This window comes from Larus michahellis, chromosome 7, assembly GCF_964199755.1.
Source record: "Larus michahellis chromosome 7, bLarMic1.1, whole genome shotgun sequence".
Classification (NCBI taxonomy): Eukaryota; Metazoa; Chordata; class Aves; order Charadriiformes; family Laridae; genus Larus; species Larus michahellis.
In genome coordinates this window covers 6,492,294-6,509,241 of record NC_133902.1, presented here as the reverse complement: position 1 = coordinate 6,509,241, position 16,948 = coordinate 6,492,294, and the positions used below count along the sequence as shown (strand labels likewise).

The window sequence follows — 16,948 nt, the reverse complement described above, 5'->3', positions numbered from 1 at the left end:
GAGCTCCTTCGGGAATTAGGGCTAGGATACAAAATATTTTCATCTAATATTTCTACATATAGAACCAGCTCTCAGCAACTTTTAGTACAGTGTAACTGTTGAAAAGGTAAGCATTGCGCTGCCAGGGCATCACCAGCAGAGTTCCATGAGCATCAGTGTTTGTTACAGTATTGTCCCAGGCATTTAACAACTACAGGCAAAGCAGGAATACGCTGATGAAATGTGCTGATAGCATTCAATTAAGGAGGTACCACCTACACCTAAGAGGATGAGAAAGTCTGGGATACTTATATCTAAGCATATATATATATATATGCACAGCTGAAAACACAGCAGGACACCGATTCAGCTGTCTGCATGAAATTTATGAAATTTATGGGCACCCTAGGAGAAGAGTCCAAAATACAGATTAGTAAATTTATTACTAGGTATTACGTGACCTAATCTATGCAATACCCATGGGAACAGATTCCCGATTTTATGTTAATAATCTCTGAAATATTTCTTGTGTCAGGAGTTACTAAATCCAGAGTTCATTAACAGCACCATGAAAACATACCTGTTAAATAACAACATCACTGAAGAGTTACGTACCTTCTAATGAGCTGTGAATTGGAGATAAATCAGCAAGTGACCTGCATGAGCAAACATTATTGATTAATAAGCTGCCACGAATTAATTTCATATTTCCAGTGCATGTAACAATGAGAAACAGTTTGTGAACAACTTTGATTTAAAACTACATTTGTACTTTAATGCATTTTATAATTATAAAAAAGAAACAGCTGAACGAGACTTTTATATTTATACACTTCCAAGTAATGTACAGAAGGCATGCATAATTTGCAACCATAAAATACTATTTAAAAATAAAAAAAAATTATAATTGCTTTTCCTGATTTGAGAATCAAATTAAGATTTTTCACATTGTCCTTCATAATCCAAACACTATGCGAACGACTAACTGAGCAAAAAGTAAGAGAATGAACAATATGGCATAGCATAACTCAAACACAACAGTTTTGTGTTATCTTTGGAAGGATAGGGATATAGTCATTTAAGTCATAGAGTGCTTCCAGGCGAGCATCTAAAGCCTGCATTCGTGCTGCTATTGATCAGTATTGTGATAATTAGGCAGAAGTACTGTACAAATTAGGTCTTCTGAGTTCAGAGGGCCTACAGGAAGAGGAGGCTTGTGGGTTTGTTCAATACTTCAGTGTATCTGTAGTAACTAGTCCAGGTTTCTTCCAATGTATCAGTCACAGCCCAAGTGAAATGCAGAGGATATGAAGTCTGAAGTTTCCAGTCAAGAAATTCTCGATACAGGTTCCAAAAACCTCATAAAAGTAGACCAAATTGCTGCAGATGCCTCCTCAAAACCTACCTCCAACAGAAACAGAGACGCTTCCAGCGTTTTCAGCTTCTTCCTCAAGTATAAAAGAGAAGGTTTATGCTTAGATGGTATGCGTTACTGAACACCAGGCCGCTCAGCTCTTCCAAACGCTGTTTTTCACCTCATGAGATCTGATGTCTAAGTGCCTATCCTTTCCCTCTCCCAGGGTTACTGACCCCCCAGCATTTCTGTACTTAAAACTTTGAATTAAAACAGTATTCCTGTTGTTTTAGTTCAGAACAACACAGAACTGACTTTCAAAACTTTTCAGATATTAGGCACCGGTTTAAGTGTGAGCTGCATACCTAAACACTTTTAGAGAAATGTCTCAGCCAAGGAAAACAGATGCCATTTCTGGATGCAAACTAATTTATTCAAGAGCATATTTTGAAAGAAAACCCTGTATCTATTTAATTTCAAGCTTCTCCTAAGAGCTACAGCAGCATTAACTAGGGCAGCATTTTCCTCAGGTTTCCTAGGAGGCAAAGCCAATTTCCAGACAGCAGGACTTCCCTGCGGTGAGCGCTAATCGCCACCGGGAAATAATACTACTACAGTATGTATACATATATTTTTTATATATTTCTTAATTTCCTTCTTTATTATTGCCTTCCCAGGTTAATTTTAATTGAGGCTCTAAATAAAAAGCAACAGGAACCACTGCCCGCCCGCCCGCCCCCTCCGCGCGTTTGGCGGGCCCGGCCCTGAGGCGAGCCCCCCTCACCGCCCCGCAGGGCGCCCCCCCGGCCGTCCTCCAGTCCCCTGACGGGCCGAAGGCCTCGACGAGCCGCGGCCGCCCGTTGTCAGAGCAACCCTGAGCTCGGAGCCTTCCTCCTCCTCCTCCTCTCACGGCTCCTCCTCTTCCTCCCCCCGCCGCGCCCTCTCCCACCCACTCGGCCTCGGCGGCGATGGAGGCGGCGGGCGGCCGCGGCCTGGGCAGCGGCGGCGGGCGGGAGATGCCGGCCGCCTGATGAGGTACTGCCGCCGGGCCGGAGCGAGGGGAGGGCGGGAAATAGGGCTCCCCGCCGGCCGCTCCCCCTCGGAGCCCGCAGCGGGGCGGGGAAGGAAGCGGGGACGCGCCTCCAGGGTCACCCCCTCCCTGCGCCGGGGCTCCTGTGGAGGCCGGCGGGGCCCCTCCGTCGGCAGAGCCCCTCCGTCGGCAGAGCCCGTCCCGCTGTCGCTGAGGGGGCTCCGGCGGTGGCGCGGCCCAGCCCGGGAGAGGCCGCCGCGGCCCGGCGGGAGCCAGCAGCGGGCCAGGAAGAGACGGGAAACGTTGGAGAAGTGCCTTTATCAAAGGGCTTATTTTATCTCGTTAGGGAGGGGGGAAGACATTCTGGAAGCCGTCCGCCGCCTTGAAATCCCGTTTAATAACTTAGTTACTTGAAAGTTTGTTAGGCAGAGCGCCAGGGGAAGCCGCCTTACTCGAACAATGGGATCGCTCACTTTTTTTCAACACCGAACTGTCAGTTTTTTGCAGAAGCAGGCCCCAAACCACGAGCTGAAGAGCGCTAATGAGATCACTTTATTATTATTATTCCCCTCCTTTTAAAAACATGAGTCGTGGCCGGGTCTTGCAGACACATGGAGTAATGCTGTTCACCCAAATCAACAGTATCTCCAGTTTATTTGCTTTATTCACGGGCATAAAATTACAGAACGTGAATTTTGGATGGACTGAAGTATGATGTAATCTTTGGCCAACAAAAATATAGTAGTAGCAGCAGCAGCGCTTCTAAATGGTAGTAAGTTCCTGTATTCATTTTTTAAATCGATGCAATTTACTCTTCTAATATAATCTCAAATTTAAAGGCTAAATAATTCTAGGTTTGTGCAAATACATTAAAAACTTCATGCTGTGCAAAACCAATTTTGCTTTAACCTTTTTGCATCCCCAATGAAACTAGCTGGGTATAAACACTAAGATTTGGAAAAAAAATAATTTCAAAGAGGAATCTGGAAGAGTCTGAATTATAGAAAAAGGATTATAACAAAATTTCTAATGTTTCAATAATACTATTCACTAGTGACAAGTATTGTGCCAGATGCAAAGCATTCTCCAAAATCATTACTTTCATGTCACACCAGTCCAGCGAAGTAGATTGAACGCTATTTGAGCAATGTAAAGACTGACACAGAAGTGAAAAACTGTCCAGGAAGACAACAGAAAGAAGCCAAAGGACAAATAAATAAGACCTGGCTTGGGTGGTCTCACTGTTAGGTTACTGCTTGTTGGCTGCACTTCTTTTTTCACCTATAGACCAGATGGTCCCGGCTCTTTTAAATGCTTTTTACAAAATGGACTAACCTGGTTCTGCTCACTTACCCAGACAGGATAATCTTGTTAATCTCATAATGGCCCTCAATTTTGAGCACGCACTGGCTTTTGATGAGACTTGTCTGAACAAATGCTTACCATTTTATGGATGCATGTAAATGCACTCTTTGCTTCCTTCCCATCATTGTTTGCTCCTTCTTTGGCCTACTACTGTTACTATTTTTGTGAAATTATGCAGCATTTCTGAGATCTCTTCTGTACAAGCTTGTGCTGGTCTCCTATTCAGCAGTTTTTGCTGTTCTGATTTACACTGGAGCAACTTTAGATTTTACTAAGGCAGCCAGGTTCACTGCAGGCTAGAAAATCTGCACAGGAATGAAAGGAGGTCATTTAATATGGCAAAAAGTAAGTTGCCCCGTGGAGAGATGGTGCAAACCCAGCGTGCCAGTTTTCAGACTGAAGACAGACGGTATCTGTCAGAAATCATGCAAGCAATCACTCAGTACAAGCTATAGTATTTTTATGGGTTTTGTTTGGGGATTTTTTTGTTTGTTTTTTTTTTGTTTTTTTTTTTTTTTAACCCTGAACTAATTCTCTCTTCCTTCAACTGTAACTTTTTATATCCTACTTTAGGAGACAAAATAGCAAGAATCTGGACCAGAAAAAAAATCCCACCATGCAACAAAATTGCAGTCATCTCCACAACATCCAAGGGAGTGGTGATGACTCTTCATCTTCTCAGAGCGCCCACGCAGCGAGGTTGTCAGGAGAGAGCTCGTGCCATCACGGCGGCGATGTTCGTATACAGCTAAACTCTGCTGTGGGAGAAGCCAGAGAAAACGCGAGTTCCCGGCATTCCAGGCCAGGTTCCCAAAGTCGCTCACACGGACATGCCCACAGCGAAGCAGTGGGGCTCGATGATTCCACCCCAGACTCGGAGGAACATGGTGGCAGCTCCCTCTCAGAGCTCAGATACCTCCTCCAGTGGCTGCACAAAAGTCTGCCGTATATCTTGATTCTGTGTGTCAAACTGATCATGCAGCATATAATTGGTAGAGTATAACAAAATAAGGTCTGAGAGAACAGATCCCTTTCCCCAAAGAGATATACTAATAACCGTGCCTGAAATATAATTCAATTTATTTTTAGCTTTATTTTTATTTGCTTTATTCATCAGAAAGGGAGATTTACTAAACTACATTTCAGTGGCTTCTGTTTCCTTTCCTGGCATATGTACAATGTGCTTAATTATTCTGGCTTGATAGTCTGAGCTATTAATTGTAATTACAAAGACGTATTAGAAATGGCTGGTTTTTTAACCCAGTTCGGTAATTTTTTTTTTTTATTTTCTTGTGTATAACTGACCCTTTTCTCCTAATAGGCATTTCTCTTGGAATTGGGCTGCTAACAACTTACATGTATGCAAACAAAAGCATAGTAAATCAGGTTTTTCTAAGAGTAAGTATCACCCTATGCAACAAATTTCTCTAAGTTAACCAAGACTTCTATCCATCAATTTTTGAAAGAAATGTGAATGGAGATACTGTTTATTTACCTAATAATATTAGGTGTCATGGTTTCAAGATGGAAGTAAAGTCTCAATGCTTCCGTACAGTGTAGAGCTGCTCAGATAAGTAAGGTTTGCAAAATTCAAAAAGAGGGTTTTTTCCCCCCTCTGCCTTTGAATATTGAAATCACTTCAACTGATAAAAGCTTTTTGCATTTATGGAAGAACTTCTTAACTATATTTGTGGAATCAAATAGCAGTCCCAAAGGAAAATCTGTTGTTTCTTTAGAGTGGGGTGGGTTTTGGTTGCGTTTTTAGAAAAAACCTCGATACGCATAGAAATTGTTATGTCGAAAACATTAAAATTACTGCTTTACCTTTCCATTGAGTTCTCCTATTTTATTTGGCCTGAAAGCACCAAGATAAAATCCTCTAGTAGTCATACTCTGTTCAGCTGCAGCAGACTTAGTGCTTCAGAGGTATATTGAGGACATTGAGATACGGACTGTAATACGTCTTTACAATGATCTTACAGGAACGGTGCTCCAAGTTGCAATGTGCTTGGCTACTAGTGTACCTAAATGGATCATCTCTCCTCTTGTATTACACCTTTCATTCTCAGTCACTGTATTACAGGTAAGCAGAGGAACATCTCTACTCACAACATAAATTACTTAAATATTAACTGGGAACATTTTATCTGGGCTGCTGCTGGTTTTCTTTAATTGTGGCATTGGTTTCTCTTTTTATTTTAATCTCCATTCGTCTTCTTCTGCCAAACTGAACAGGTGCTGTCCTTAAAAACAGTATGTTGGAATTTGCAAGATTAGACCCCATACTCAGCTTAATGGCACTACTGTACCATGGGGAACGTACCTGGGTTTGATTCCTAGCTTTGACCCTGCCTCCTTGCCTTCGGACTACTGAATATGGCATTCTGGGGCTCTATGGAGTTTATCTCTCCAATTTATTTTTTTTTCCCCTTACCATCCTGTAGCTACTGTCTTGGCTGTAAATCAGCCAGAGGCTGTTTTGCTAAAACGGTAGAGAAGGCCTGTCTCTAGAGGATGGGCGTTGTGGTGAAGATACAGGAAAGAAGGTTCAAAAATGGAAAGGTTGTCACCGATCATAAGTGATCAATTTACAATAAAGAGTTCGCTTTCTTAACAAATATTTTTCCTCTGTGTAAACCAGGTTTCCTTTTTTAATTAAACCTGCCGTGATAATCTCTGGTTACGCTTTCCTCTAAATAGGGTGCTCCAGTAACTTCTGATAATTCTTTTTGTAGCTTAATCTTCTTAAACCCTACTGTGGATTTTATGAACTTCTGGGAGGTACTCTGGATTGTGGGAGTCTCAGACTTTATTTTGAAATTCCTCTTCATGGGCTTCAAGTGCTTTATTCTCTTGGTGCCTTCTTTTATGATGTCCTTTAAGTCCAAGGTAAGGAAACAAGCTATATTTTTGCTTCCTTATGAAGATTCCTTTATCGTAAAATGAGCTAATTATTAAATTCTGCCCAGAGAAAAGTCTTTTTAATTAAAGATCCGTATATAATCTACCACTACACCATGGGTGAGAAAACCCTGTGGATTTCACGCTTTTCCCTGCTTGGTGCTAAGGAAGGTTTACAGTCTGATCTGAAACAATTGCTTGTATTATGTCATTGGATAAATGGGTTTATTTCTGTCTCTAAGTGGGGGGGATGAAGAAACCTTCTATTTGCTGCAATGTAAGAACGTGTATACAGGCGGTTAGCACAGAGCAACTGAAGCACAGTAAATTTTTTACGTGCTCAACAGTAACTGACATGGGAAGATTTTAAGATCTGCACATGCAAACAGCTGTTTTTTTCTGTCTCTTCACAAAATAATTCTGAATTTTCCTTTTGTTAATAAACATAAGCAGTATTTGTGTCAGATCAGTGAATTTGATTCATAACTTAATTCCTCAAACCAGTGAAGTTCAATAATTTTCACAGAAGCCTATACTGGTTGGTGGGGTATTTATCCCATCCTATGTAGGAGTTAATTATCACAAGATAAGGCTTCTTACACATGCATGAAATAACATTTACAGGAAAACAATCTGTAATTTATGTTTTTTAATAAAAGAATGGGCCCTGCAGGATACAACTCTGCTAATGACAGGCTGATTTATATGACCAGATTTGTCTTGTCTTCCTTTTTCACGTAGCTTTTATTTTATTTTCTAATGCTTATGAAATAAAGTCTGATAGCACTGTTAAGTAGGTAGGCATCTGACAAAGCAATCCTATTTTAGCGTATTACTTTGATTTTCTGCAGTACAGCAATCAATTGTGTTATTGTTATTTGTACAGTTGTGGTGAGACTCAGCATCTGGTCTTCATTCTTTTTCATGCTTCATATTTAGTTGTTTCAAGAGGAAGTTACTCAAAAGAATAACAATGCATCTTTTCTCTATATTTTAAAAATCCTTTGTGTTTTAAATCTTGAGCGATTCCTTTGCATGTCTTGCTTAGGGCTACTGGTACATGCTGTTAGAAGAACTCTGCCAGTATTACCGTATGTTTGTCCCCATACCAGTTTGGTTCCGTTATCTTATTGGCTATGGGGAGCTGGACAGTGTACTAGGATTGACCCTTGGGATATTGTTGGGCCTTCTCTACCTCATCCTAAAAGTACGTAAGCTTTACATTCCTCTCAAACTATTTTACAGTAATTGTCACTGGACGGTTAGAGGCACATAAAGTAACACATTTGCAGTTGTTCCCCTGTGTTTGAACTGACTTGCAAGTTGATGCTTCAGTTTAACTGACACAGCCTTCCGAAACTGATAGGAATACTGGCTCAGGGCACTAAATCTTATTTTTCCTGCACCTGTTCTGGGAATGGATTGGGTTTGTATAGCAGAGAACACTGTTAGTAGAGGTCCCCTCATGTCAGACATTGGTAAGACTGTTACCAGATACTGAGGAAGAAAGCTAGCAAAAATAAAGGTAAATTTAACGGCTAAAAGAATCAGCATTTTCCAGGAAACTAGATTTCTTCTGTACCAGGGTATCCTGTGTGATGCTAAGCAAGTGTTCATGCTGGCTGTCTACTTCACCAGAGAGCTAATCTGCCCCAGATGTAACCAGACTCAGTCCAAGTTTGGCTTTGAAAACAAAAAATACTTTATAATGCAAAGGTATCTTAATTATACCTCTAAAGACTATTGCATATGTGATAGTAATGCTAGTATATTTGCATTCGAGTGCTTCATTTCGGAACCTCAACGCTTTTTCTTTCAAAGAACAGACACCTACTGGGAAAAAACTTAAGGCTAGAGTCTTAATTTGGTTACATATTAAGCAACTAAAATAGGGCTAGTCGGAACTATGGCTGTGCTTATGCTCCTGCCAACATCAAACTAGCAGTGACACTTCTAGTGTTGGAATCTACACAAAAGCTTGGAAGCTTTTTAGTTCACAGAGAAAAATATTAAGTGTAACTCAGGTTTTCTTTCCCATTTCAGCTTTTGAGCTTTTTTGGACAATTGAGAAACTTCAGACAGGTCCTACGGATATTCTGTACACGACCAGTGAGTACTGAATTCTCTTATGACAAAACAATAAACGCAGTTTACATGAAAAGACTTCTTTTTTAAATACCTCATTCCTATAATAGTTTGTATCATTCTAGTAATAGACAACTGCTTTTTTAAAGTGAACCCTGTATACTTGTTCTCCCATTTCCCAGTCTGAATTTATTATGTGATTACAGTGTCAGCTAAACAAAACAAAACAAAAAACCCCACAAAAAAAAAAATCCGCATGCCTCTTCAGATAAACATATGTGAAATAACAGACCCCTTTTTGTCCTGCTTCCTACTTTTTAACTGGAATAAGTATTGGTTGGATGTGGGCAAACCTTTATGCTGAAACACAGTGAGAATTGATGCTTGCCAAAATAATTGACATGCAAGTAGCTTCTGCTAGAATTGCAAGTTTCTAGATAATCTGTCTCTGTAGTAAGAGGTATTGTTTGGAGTCTGCTATTCACACAGTAAAACGTATAGAAGATTTTGGAACTCAGTGTCATGAACTAGAAGTATAATAGAGCACTTAATTCTAAGTGGTGTCTTGATCAAATTGGAACTTCAGACAGTGTTTTGCTCAGAGGTCACTGTTAAAATAAAACTGCTACAGATTTTTCCAGTAATTGTGATCAGGGGAAGATACTAACTAGCCAGCAGGATAAGTGGGAACTCATAAGCTTTAGGCCCCAAGACAACTATTAAAAAACTTAGCAACATTTCGTTGGATTAGGGATTCGAATAGTTTTCCTGATACAGCAGCCCTTATTCCCAATTCCTTTCTGTCCTGGTATTTTTGTGTTTTGTTTTGGCTTTCCCCCTTCCCTCAAAACTAATTTCGGCTGAAAATACCTTGTTTTACAGCACTATGGGGTGCCAGCTAGCAAGAGACAGTGTTCTGAATCAGATGATATTTGTTCCATCTGCCAAGCTGAATTTCAGAAGCCTATTCTGCTTATCTGCCAGGTAATAACACATAATCAGAATTTTTTTTTTGCAAACTTAAGAGTATTTTAAACTGGTAAACAAAACAACAGAAAGTTAGATTAGTGAGTGTATGTCTTCTGATTATTTTTAGAAATCAGGCTATGCAAATAATATACCGTCTTATAAATGGAAGAGCTTAGAAGCTCTAAGTTCTCATTCTTTTCATTACAGCACACATTTTGTGAAGAATGCATCTCTTTATGGTTTAATAGAGAAAAAACGTGTCCACTCTGCAGAACTGTTATTTCAGACCATGTTAACAAGTGGAAGGATGGAGCCACATCTATGCATCTACAGATTTTCTAAAGCATGTCAAACAACTTGTTTTACAGTTTGTTTGTTCAAGCTAAGGTTTTTCAGTTTACTGCAGGTTAAATTGTAGGTGGCACAAGGAACGAGTTTCCAAATTCTAGATATCATGCTTCTATGAAATGTTCTAGTATTTAAAACAGTGCAGAAAATGTTAACTTGACCTTCTTAAGTATAGAAAAGTAAGTTTTCAGAATGAACGCAGAAAAGCCAGCCTTGCTTCTCTTGTGGTTCTTGTAGGAAACAATCAAGTCCTTGACAAATACTGCATTGCTTCTTGCAGTAACTTCTTAATTCAGCATTTTATTTAAAACTTGAAGTAGAGTTCCAGACTGTACTAAATTGTATTTATCCTTCTAACATGACTCAACCCAAAAGGTCGACCTACCAATTTTATTAAGATTTTAAGCAAATTTTATACTCTGGATGTCATGGTTTTGGCCGGATTGGCCAATCAGAACCTCAAACCAGGACACCTGACTACAGTGAGAATTAGAGCTACTTGTCACACTTGGCATTAAAGGTCCTCTAATGCTTGCCCAATAGATGACAGAAATTAGCTTCTTATTCGTGCACCTATAACAGCAACTATTTCTCACTGTACCTGGAGATCAGTCACATGAATAAGAAGTTTCCCCTTTAGGTTCTTGTAGATTTCTAACGGATCTTTGGCTTAATACATAAACCAACCACTTAGTTTTTTACTCAGCATTTTATAAAGTTGGTATTTTTAAAACAAATCTTTAATACTATATTTTTGTCATAACAGGAACCAGAATTTCTTACAGGGGAGAACCTATTTTATACTATATTTACAATTTGTAGTATGCATAAAAATCAGAGAGAATAAATGCATTTAAATCTATTTGTTTGGTGCATGTTGAATAAAGAAACAAGATTCATTACTGTTTCAGTATTAACTTAACGCGTAAGCACGTAACAACAGCTCACTGCTAGGTATACTTTTCCTGTTAAACTAATGTCTCTGAAAACCAAAAAGCCTCCAAATGCTACAACTTATTCATGACTAGTCTTTATGCTAATTATAGAGCTAACTTATTGCAATCTTACTTTTTTTTCCTGCTTGTCTTTTTTCACCTTGCTATTCAGATAAGACTAAAAAAAAAAAAAACCACTCAAATTATTCTGTTACAGCAAAGTTAAACTGAGTTGCCATTAACTTGAGCTTGTCTTAACTGAATACCTTTAGGAAACTTCTAAATTAGGGAAAAACCAGAATGAAAAACTTAAACACTTACTCGATGAATGATGTAGCAAGTCAAATGGCCAGGCAGAGCGAGGACTGTAAAGTTGCAGCTGACACAGCCAGATTTATAGGGCTGACAGGGCATGATGGGAGAGCACCCTTAAAGGTACAGCTAAAAGTGTAACACCAGTAGAATTTCGTGTTTAGAATAAAAATCTAATGAGATGGAAGATTCAAGCTAAGAGGTATCATTTTATGTTCAACCTGGGTTTTGCTATAGCATGTTGTGTATTTGCTAATTGTATTTTTGTTTGAAGTTCACTGCAGTTCAGAGTAAACGTGCCCTATGATTGTTCCACTATGGTATCTGAGTGACTGGAGGGAAAAGACTCCAGCTTAAAGCAAACAGGCAAAAGCGTCTAAATCTGTAATTGGAAACTCATGGGACTAGAAGAGACTGGTTCTCACGGAAGCCTTTCCCAGCAGGTGAGGTACTTAGTTTGGAGACTGTGCAGCTGAGTGGTGTTAGAGCAGTCCTGAGGGTGGCAAGGAAGAATCAGAGCTTGGCCACAGCCAGCGCTGGGCTGTAATGGGCTTGTGCCTGTGCCTCCACTGTGGTCAGAACAAGCTGCTCTTTGTTTCCTCAGAGATCTAGCTATGCCTTAGCTTGCATTTGAAGTTCATACAAGATCAGAACTGTTTGTTATTTACTTTTCATCAGTGCTGATATTCAGACTGCTGCTGCAGCAGAACCCTTGAGCGATGGACAGGAACTGAATCAGGCAAGGAACAAAAAAGAGTAGGGGGAGCTTAAGGTTGGATTCTACATCTCTGATGGGCCCATGGAGACTTTGGCAGCTCACTTAGTTACACAATCATATTTAGACTGTCCCAAAATTAATCATGAACATACAGTTTACCTAAAAAGTATTTTAAGGTTTTTTTCTTCATACGGGTGGTGTGTGAGTACTGTGTAAAGAATGTGAGCGCTTTATTTAATTTAGACAACAAATCACACCTATAAGAAAAGCTTTGCTTATGTGAGTAAAATGCATGACTAAGACAAATACACAGTTTATAAGGGCAGATGTAATAACCAACCCTTTCTAAAATACTGTCCAAAACAAAAACTGTAACTTATCCCGAATTAGCCTTTCCTGAAATGCTAATACCAACAGCTTAATCACTTTTTAATTCAAAAATCCTCTGAGAGAAAATATAAACTAAAATTTATTAGACTTGGACATGACGTTAGAGCAAGGAAATGCACTTCCTAAAACTTGAATATTCATTAAATTCATTGCCTACCAGTAACGGGTAGCCATTCATCAGAATTCCACTACTCCGTGACAAGACTTTCAAAAATCTTTTAGAACAATAGGTCTAAATCACCTAGTGCATTCCTGGAATATTAACTGGGAAGGTACAGATTCCGAGGTGCACCAGCTGCTTAATACAAATGCTTGTCCTGAAAGCAGAGCCACTACCCTGCTGACTAAGGGAAAAGATCTGAGAAATAAGTGTAACAAGGACACTTTCTTACTGCCTTATCCCCACGAGGAGTAAATAACAGCCCCGTTGCTCACGCAGCAGGAAACAGCGAGAAGGACGTCTGCCGTTCTCTCAGAGAATCACAGAACAGAATCATGGATCTATGACAGCACAAAGGGAAAGTGGTCCGTCAAGACCAAGAGCTTGGACCGAGGGATCTAAGGTGATCTAGGAAGGTAGTTACAGATCAAGAAATGTGCCACTTTACACATAGATATTCAAAGCACACAGGGAAATTTGAAAGAAATTAACCTGAACTAAATATTCGTTTGCTGTAGAACAAAAGTATTTATAAACTACTTATCTCTATATGTAGTTTGATACAGATACTGTACATGGAGGAATTAAGGCACCAAGGCTGGTATTATTAGTAAAAAATATGAAACTAATTTAGAAGTATTACACAGTGTCACCTGACCTGTAAAGCTCACCAAGAGTATTTTATGGAGCACACCAGAACATGGCGTCAATGCTTTAAGTCAACCCTGGATTATTGCTGATCCTTTGGCCTTTGTCTACCACATAGTAGTAACAACACCTTACTAGAATAAGGGTAAATATTAGTAGAGATAGACCAGGGAACAATTTCTCTTTTATTCTCTCTCCCTGTTAATGATTTTTTTTTTCCTTTAAGATCCAGTGAAAATTATCCAAACCAGTAATATTATCAAACAGTTTATTAAAAAACAAAGCACTAAAAAGAGATTTTGATCAACCAGTTTAGATTTACACTTCATAAATGAAACAAATCATTCTTATCTTGGTTACAGAGAGGGGAAAAAAAAGTGAGTAACTTACATCCATGAATGACATCCCCTCTGATCCGCTTGTCAGCATCATGCTAGTAAGATGCGACTCTTCCTTATCAAGCCCACTCAGGCCAGGGTGGCTGCCCTGCTCTCCACACACCCAGACACCCAGACACCCAGCACCCGTCTGACTCTGCAGGAGACAGAACAGAGAAGAGGATGACAAATGGCAACCAACAGCCACTTTTTAAGAGACCAAGAACCAAGGCGAAGGTACCAGCCCTTGGTAAGACAGACCGACCAGAACTAGCGCCTGTCAGGTCCTTTTAAGTCCTAAGCGGAATTCCTCCTCCCTCCCTCCCTTTCCCTCCAAAGCTGTCATGAAAGACAATGATTTAGATCCACAGTTGTACTTAGGGCCTACCTACTTCCTTAAAAAAATAAAAATAGGTCACTTGGATTAGCATATGTTTAAATTTGCATTTAATTGCTATTCACATCCATCTTATTCAGCAGTTGAGCGCATTTAGTTCCAGTAAACTGTGAAAGATGAAAAACAGAATAGGGATTACCTTTATTTCTACTAAGGCAGCTGAAGTTTGTTTCTTGAAGACAGCTACAAAGCCAAGCTAATCTAGAAGAGAACAATCTGTAGAAGTTCATACATAGGAGCTGCATACAGTATATCATATCATCAAGGATCCGCAGGAAGAATATTTAAGTAATTTGCCTTGTTCTTAGTAACTTCTCCTCCTCCTTTACCCCTTAGGGTAAAGGATTTCCCTCTAAACTGGGAAAATGAAACAGCAACTGCCCTGCTGTAGAGACAGAATTTTAAATAAACAACCCAAACCCAAGCATCTGCCCTAAGAACAACAGAATAGTCTCCCTCCATGTTTGATGCACTTTTTGTTTAACAGTGAGAGCAGGTTGGGAGTTAATATTAAAAAGAAAAGAGACCCAAAGTAAACATCCACTGTATAGTTAGAGTGGACTCAAGTATTAAATGTTCTCCAGCAGTTCAGCTTTTAGATAGCAAGACCCAAAAAAAAAGGGATATTCAAAAGAACAATTGACTCATTTATTTTTATCTTTTATTATGAGCTAATACCAGGATGACATTCAAATGTCAGATGGCACAATTAAGACAGTCTTGGTAGGAATTATTCCAGCATTCCCAAAATTACAATTTAGTACACGAATGGCATCAAATGTATGCATCACTCCCACAGAGAAAAATTATGAAATTCTGAATATCTTATACCAGAATAGTTTCTGCATCAAATGGGAAAAGAAAAACTGCTGGTAACACAGCTGACCTATAAACCTTTTGTGATAATGACCTGCAGAACAAAATAGTCCCCTATTTAACATCTAGTAAAAAAAAATATGACTTTTGTTCAAGTTTAAGATTTAATACTTTTATATGGTTAGCCACAACAGGTATTAACCTCAGTTTTACTATATTTTTGTAATGCTACAAAAATCCTATAAAATCAAATTATAGTGAATTTTTCAGTGATTATAATTAAAAAAGCGCAGCTTGTACAAAATAAAAAAAATAAGATTCTATACTCTAATGAAAAATTTAAGACATTTTTAAATGAACAAAAGAAAGCACTTGTTAAGCTCTCCAATATTCAATGCATTCTGCACTTATCTGAAATAGCCAGACAGGAGCTAGAACTCCACTCCCCTTATCGTTCACGAATAGTAATTTTGACACTATTATATATATATAGAGGATCTATGTCTGATATTTTTACAAATAAATACAGGATAAACCATATTGCATAGTGTGTGCTTGCTGTCTGAGTCACACTCCAGAAGTTTCACAGTTATGGTAGGGAATTAAACTTATCTATGGGATGAAACATTGACAGTACATGAAATTTGCTTTTAAAACCGATGAATTGTATCTGTAATTAATCAGTGAACTCAGACAAACAACTCTTGCCATTCTTGCCAGCCATATTTAACCAATTCTACTGGACAATTATATCCAGCCAACCAAAAAGCAACTGTTAGCTGTAACTAGGACCAAGAGAGATCTGCCTCAAAAGTAAAAAAAAAATTCTTTTTCTTTTAAACTAAGTTCCTTTATATTCAGTAAACATGTTAGGAAACCGACGTTAACAAGGGGCAGAGAGAGGCACTGCTTGAAGTGTTGCGTATTTGCAAATATGCATAATACAAACACGCGTGAGCACTTTGATTTCAGTTTCACAACATGTCACCAGTGGCCCTATTGCCAAATGAAAAATGGCAATCTTCCAGTACAATTTGTGTCGCTATAAAGTAACTTGATTTTCCTTCTAAAACTAAATAAAAAAAAAAAAAAATATTTTCCAAGAAAAGGCTTATCAGGAAGAAAAAAAACCCAACTCATTTTTGCTCAATCATAACCATCTTTTTTGTTGGTTCTTTGTTAGCATCAAGAAGGTATCGATGAATCCTTCTGCCTTGCGAATTTTAGAAAACAGCACTAATTGGATTCAACTTGCTTAGAGAGTTTTATGGCTTGGATCCTATGGCTCAAAAAGATTCAGTATACACAGAGTAAGCAGAATCTATCAAAAAATCCCTACTGTTGTGAAACGCTAGAAGTAGACTTTGCACAGTTTGACTAAAGATAATGCAACGCGTGGCAGGCAAAAAGTGACAGGACTTGTATGCAGTTGCATGATCATATACACACACACGCACACACCATACACACTCTAACTAGTGTAAAGCTCTGCAGATATTAACCCTTTCACCAGCTATGTTCATGGAAATGCTTTCTTTAAGGCAGGAAGTATTTAAGTAAGGTAAAGTTACCTTTATTTTATTCTTTGTACCTGTAAGTCATTTGTACAGATTGTGACAATTTCAAAAACATAAATAGTGTCCTTAGAACATGTTTCCTAAATTAAGTTGCTAAAGTTCTGACCCACTGTGGAAGACATTCACTGAAAGGCCATTTAACACTTTTCTCATACAATCAGCAAATTTATTGCCTCAGCATAGAAAAAAATGTTGATAAATTTAGAAATGTATAATGGCAGGGAACTCCCATCAGCAAAATTTTATTTTAAAAAAAGAAATCCTCAAATTCTTACCCACTGGTTACAAAAAGGTTTATTTCCTTATATTAGGTAGAATTTGGATATGTTTCCTGTGATGTTTCCTATATGTTTCCACTGACCGTGTAATTCCGATGCACTTTTTCCTGATCTTTTCTATGGGTAAGAACCTGAACATATTCGGCTGTCTCCATCTAAGGACTAGCGTATACAGAAGTGATGTTTCCCAGTGAAATGTCTGCTGAGGACAAGGATGAAATAAGCAGGACACGTATGTGAGCCCGTGGCTTCCAGTTAAGCCTAGAACATAGCAGCATTGCCGTTTGATTAGATCCATTTGTCTTTGCA

General features: G+C 38.9%; 1 protein-coding gene across 1 annotated transcript; it reads left to right on the top strand.

Moving 5' to 3' along the window:
• Positions 1 to 2,246: 2,246 nt before the first annotated feature.
• RNFT1 (ring finger protein, transmembrane 1) lies at positions 2,247 to 10,930 on the top strand. The gene is made up of 9 exons (XM_074593920.1): positions 2,247 to 2,368; positions 4,302 to 4,720; positions 5,050 to 5,126; positions 5,711 to 5,811; positions 6,464 to 6,617; positions 7,678 to 7,836; positions 8,673 to 8,738; positions 9,597 to 9,698; positions 9,891 to 10,930. The coding sequence occupies exons 1-9, from the start codon at positions 2,364 to 2,366 to the stop codon at positions 10,023 to 10,025; spliced, it is 1,218 nt and encodes a 405-aa protein (XP_074450021.1). The 5' UTR covers positions 2,247 to 2,363; the 3' UTR covers positions 10,026 to 10,930.
• Positions 10,931 to 16,948: the final 6,018 nt, after the last annotated feature.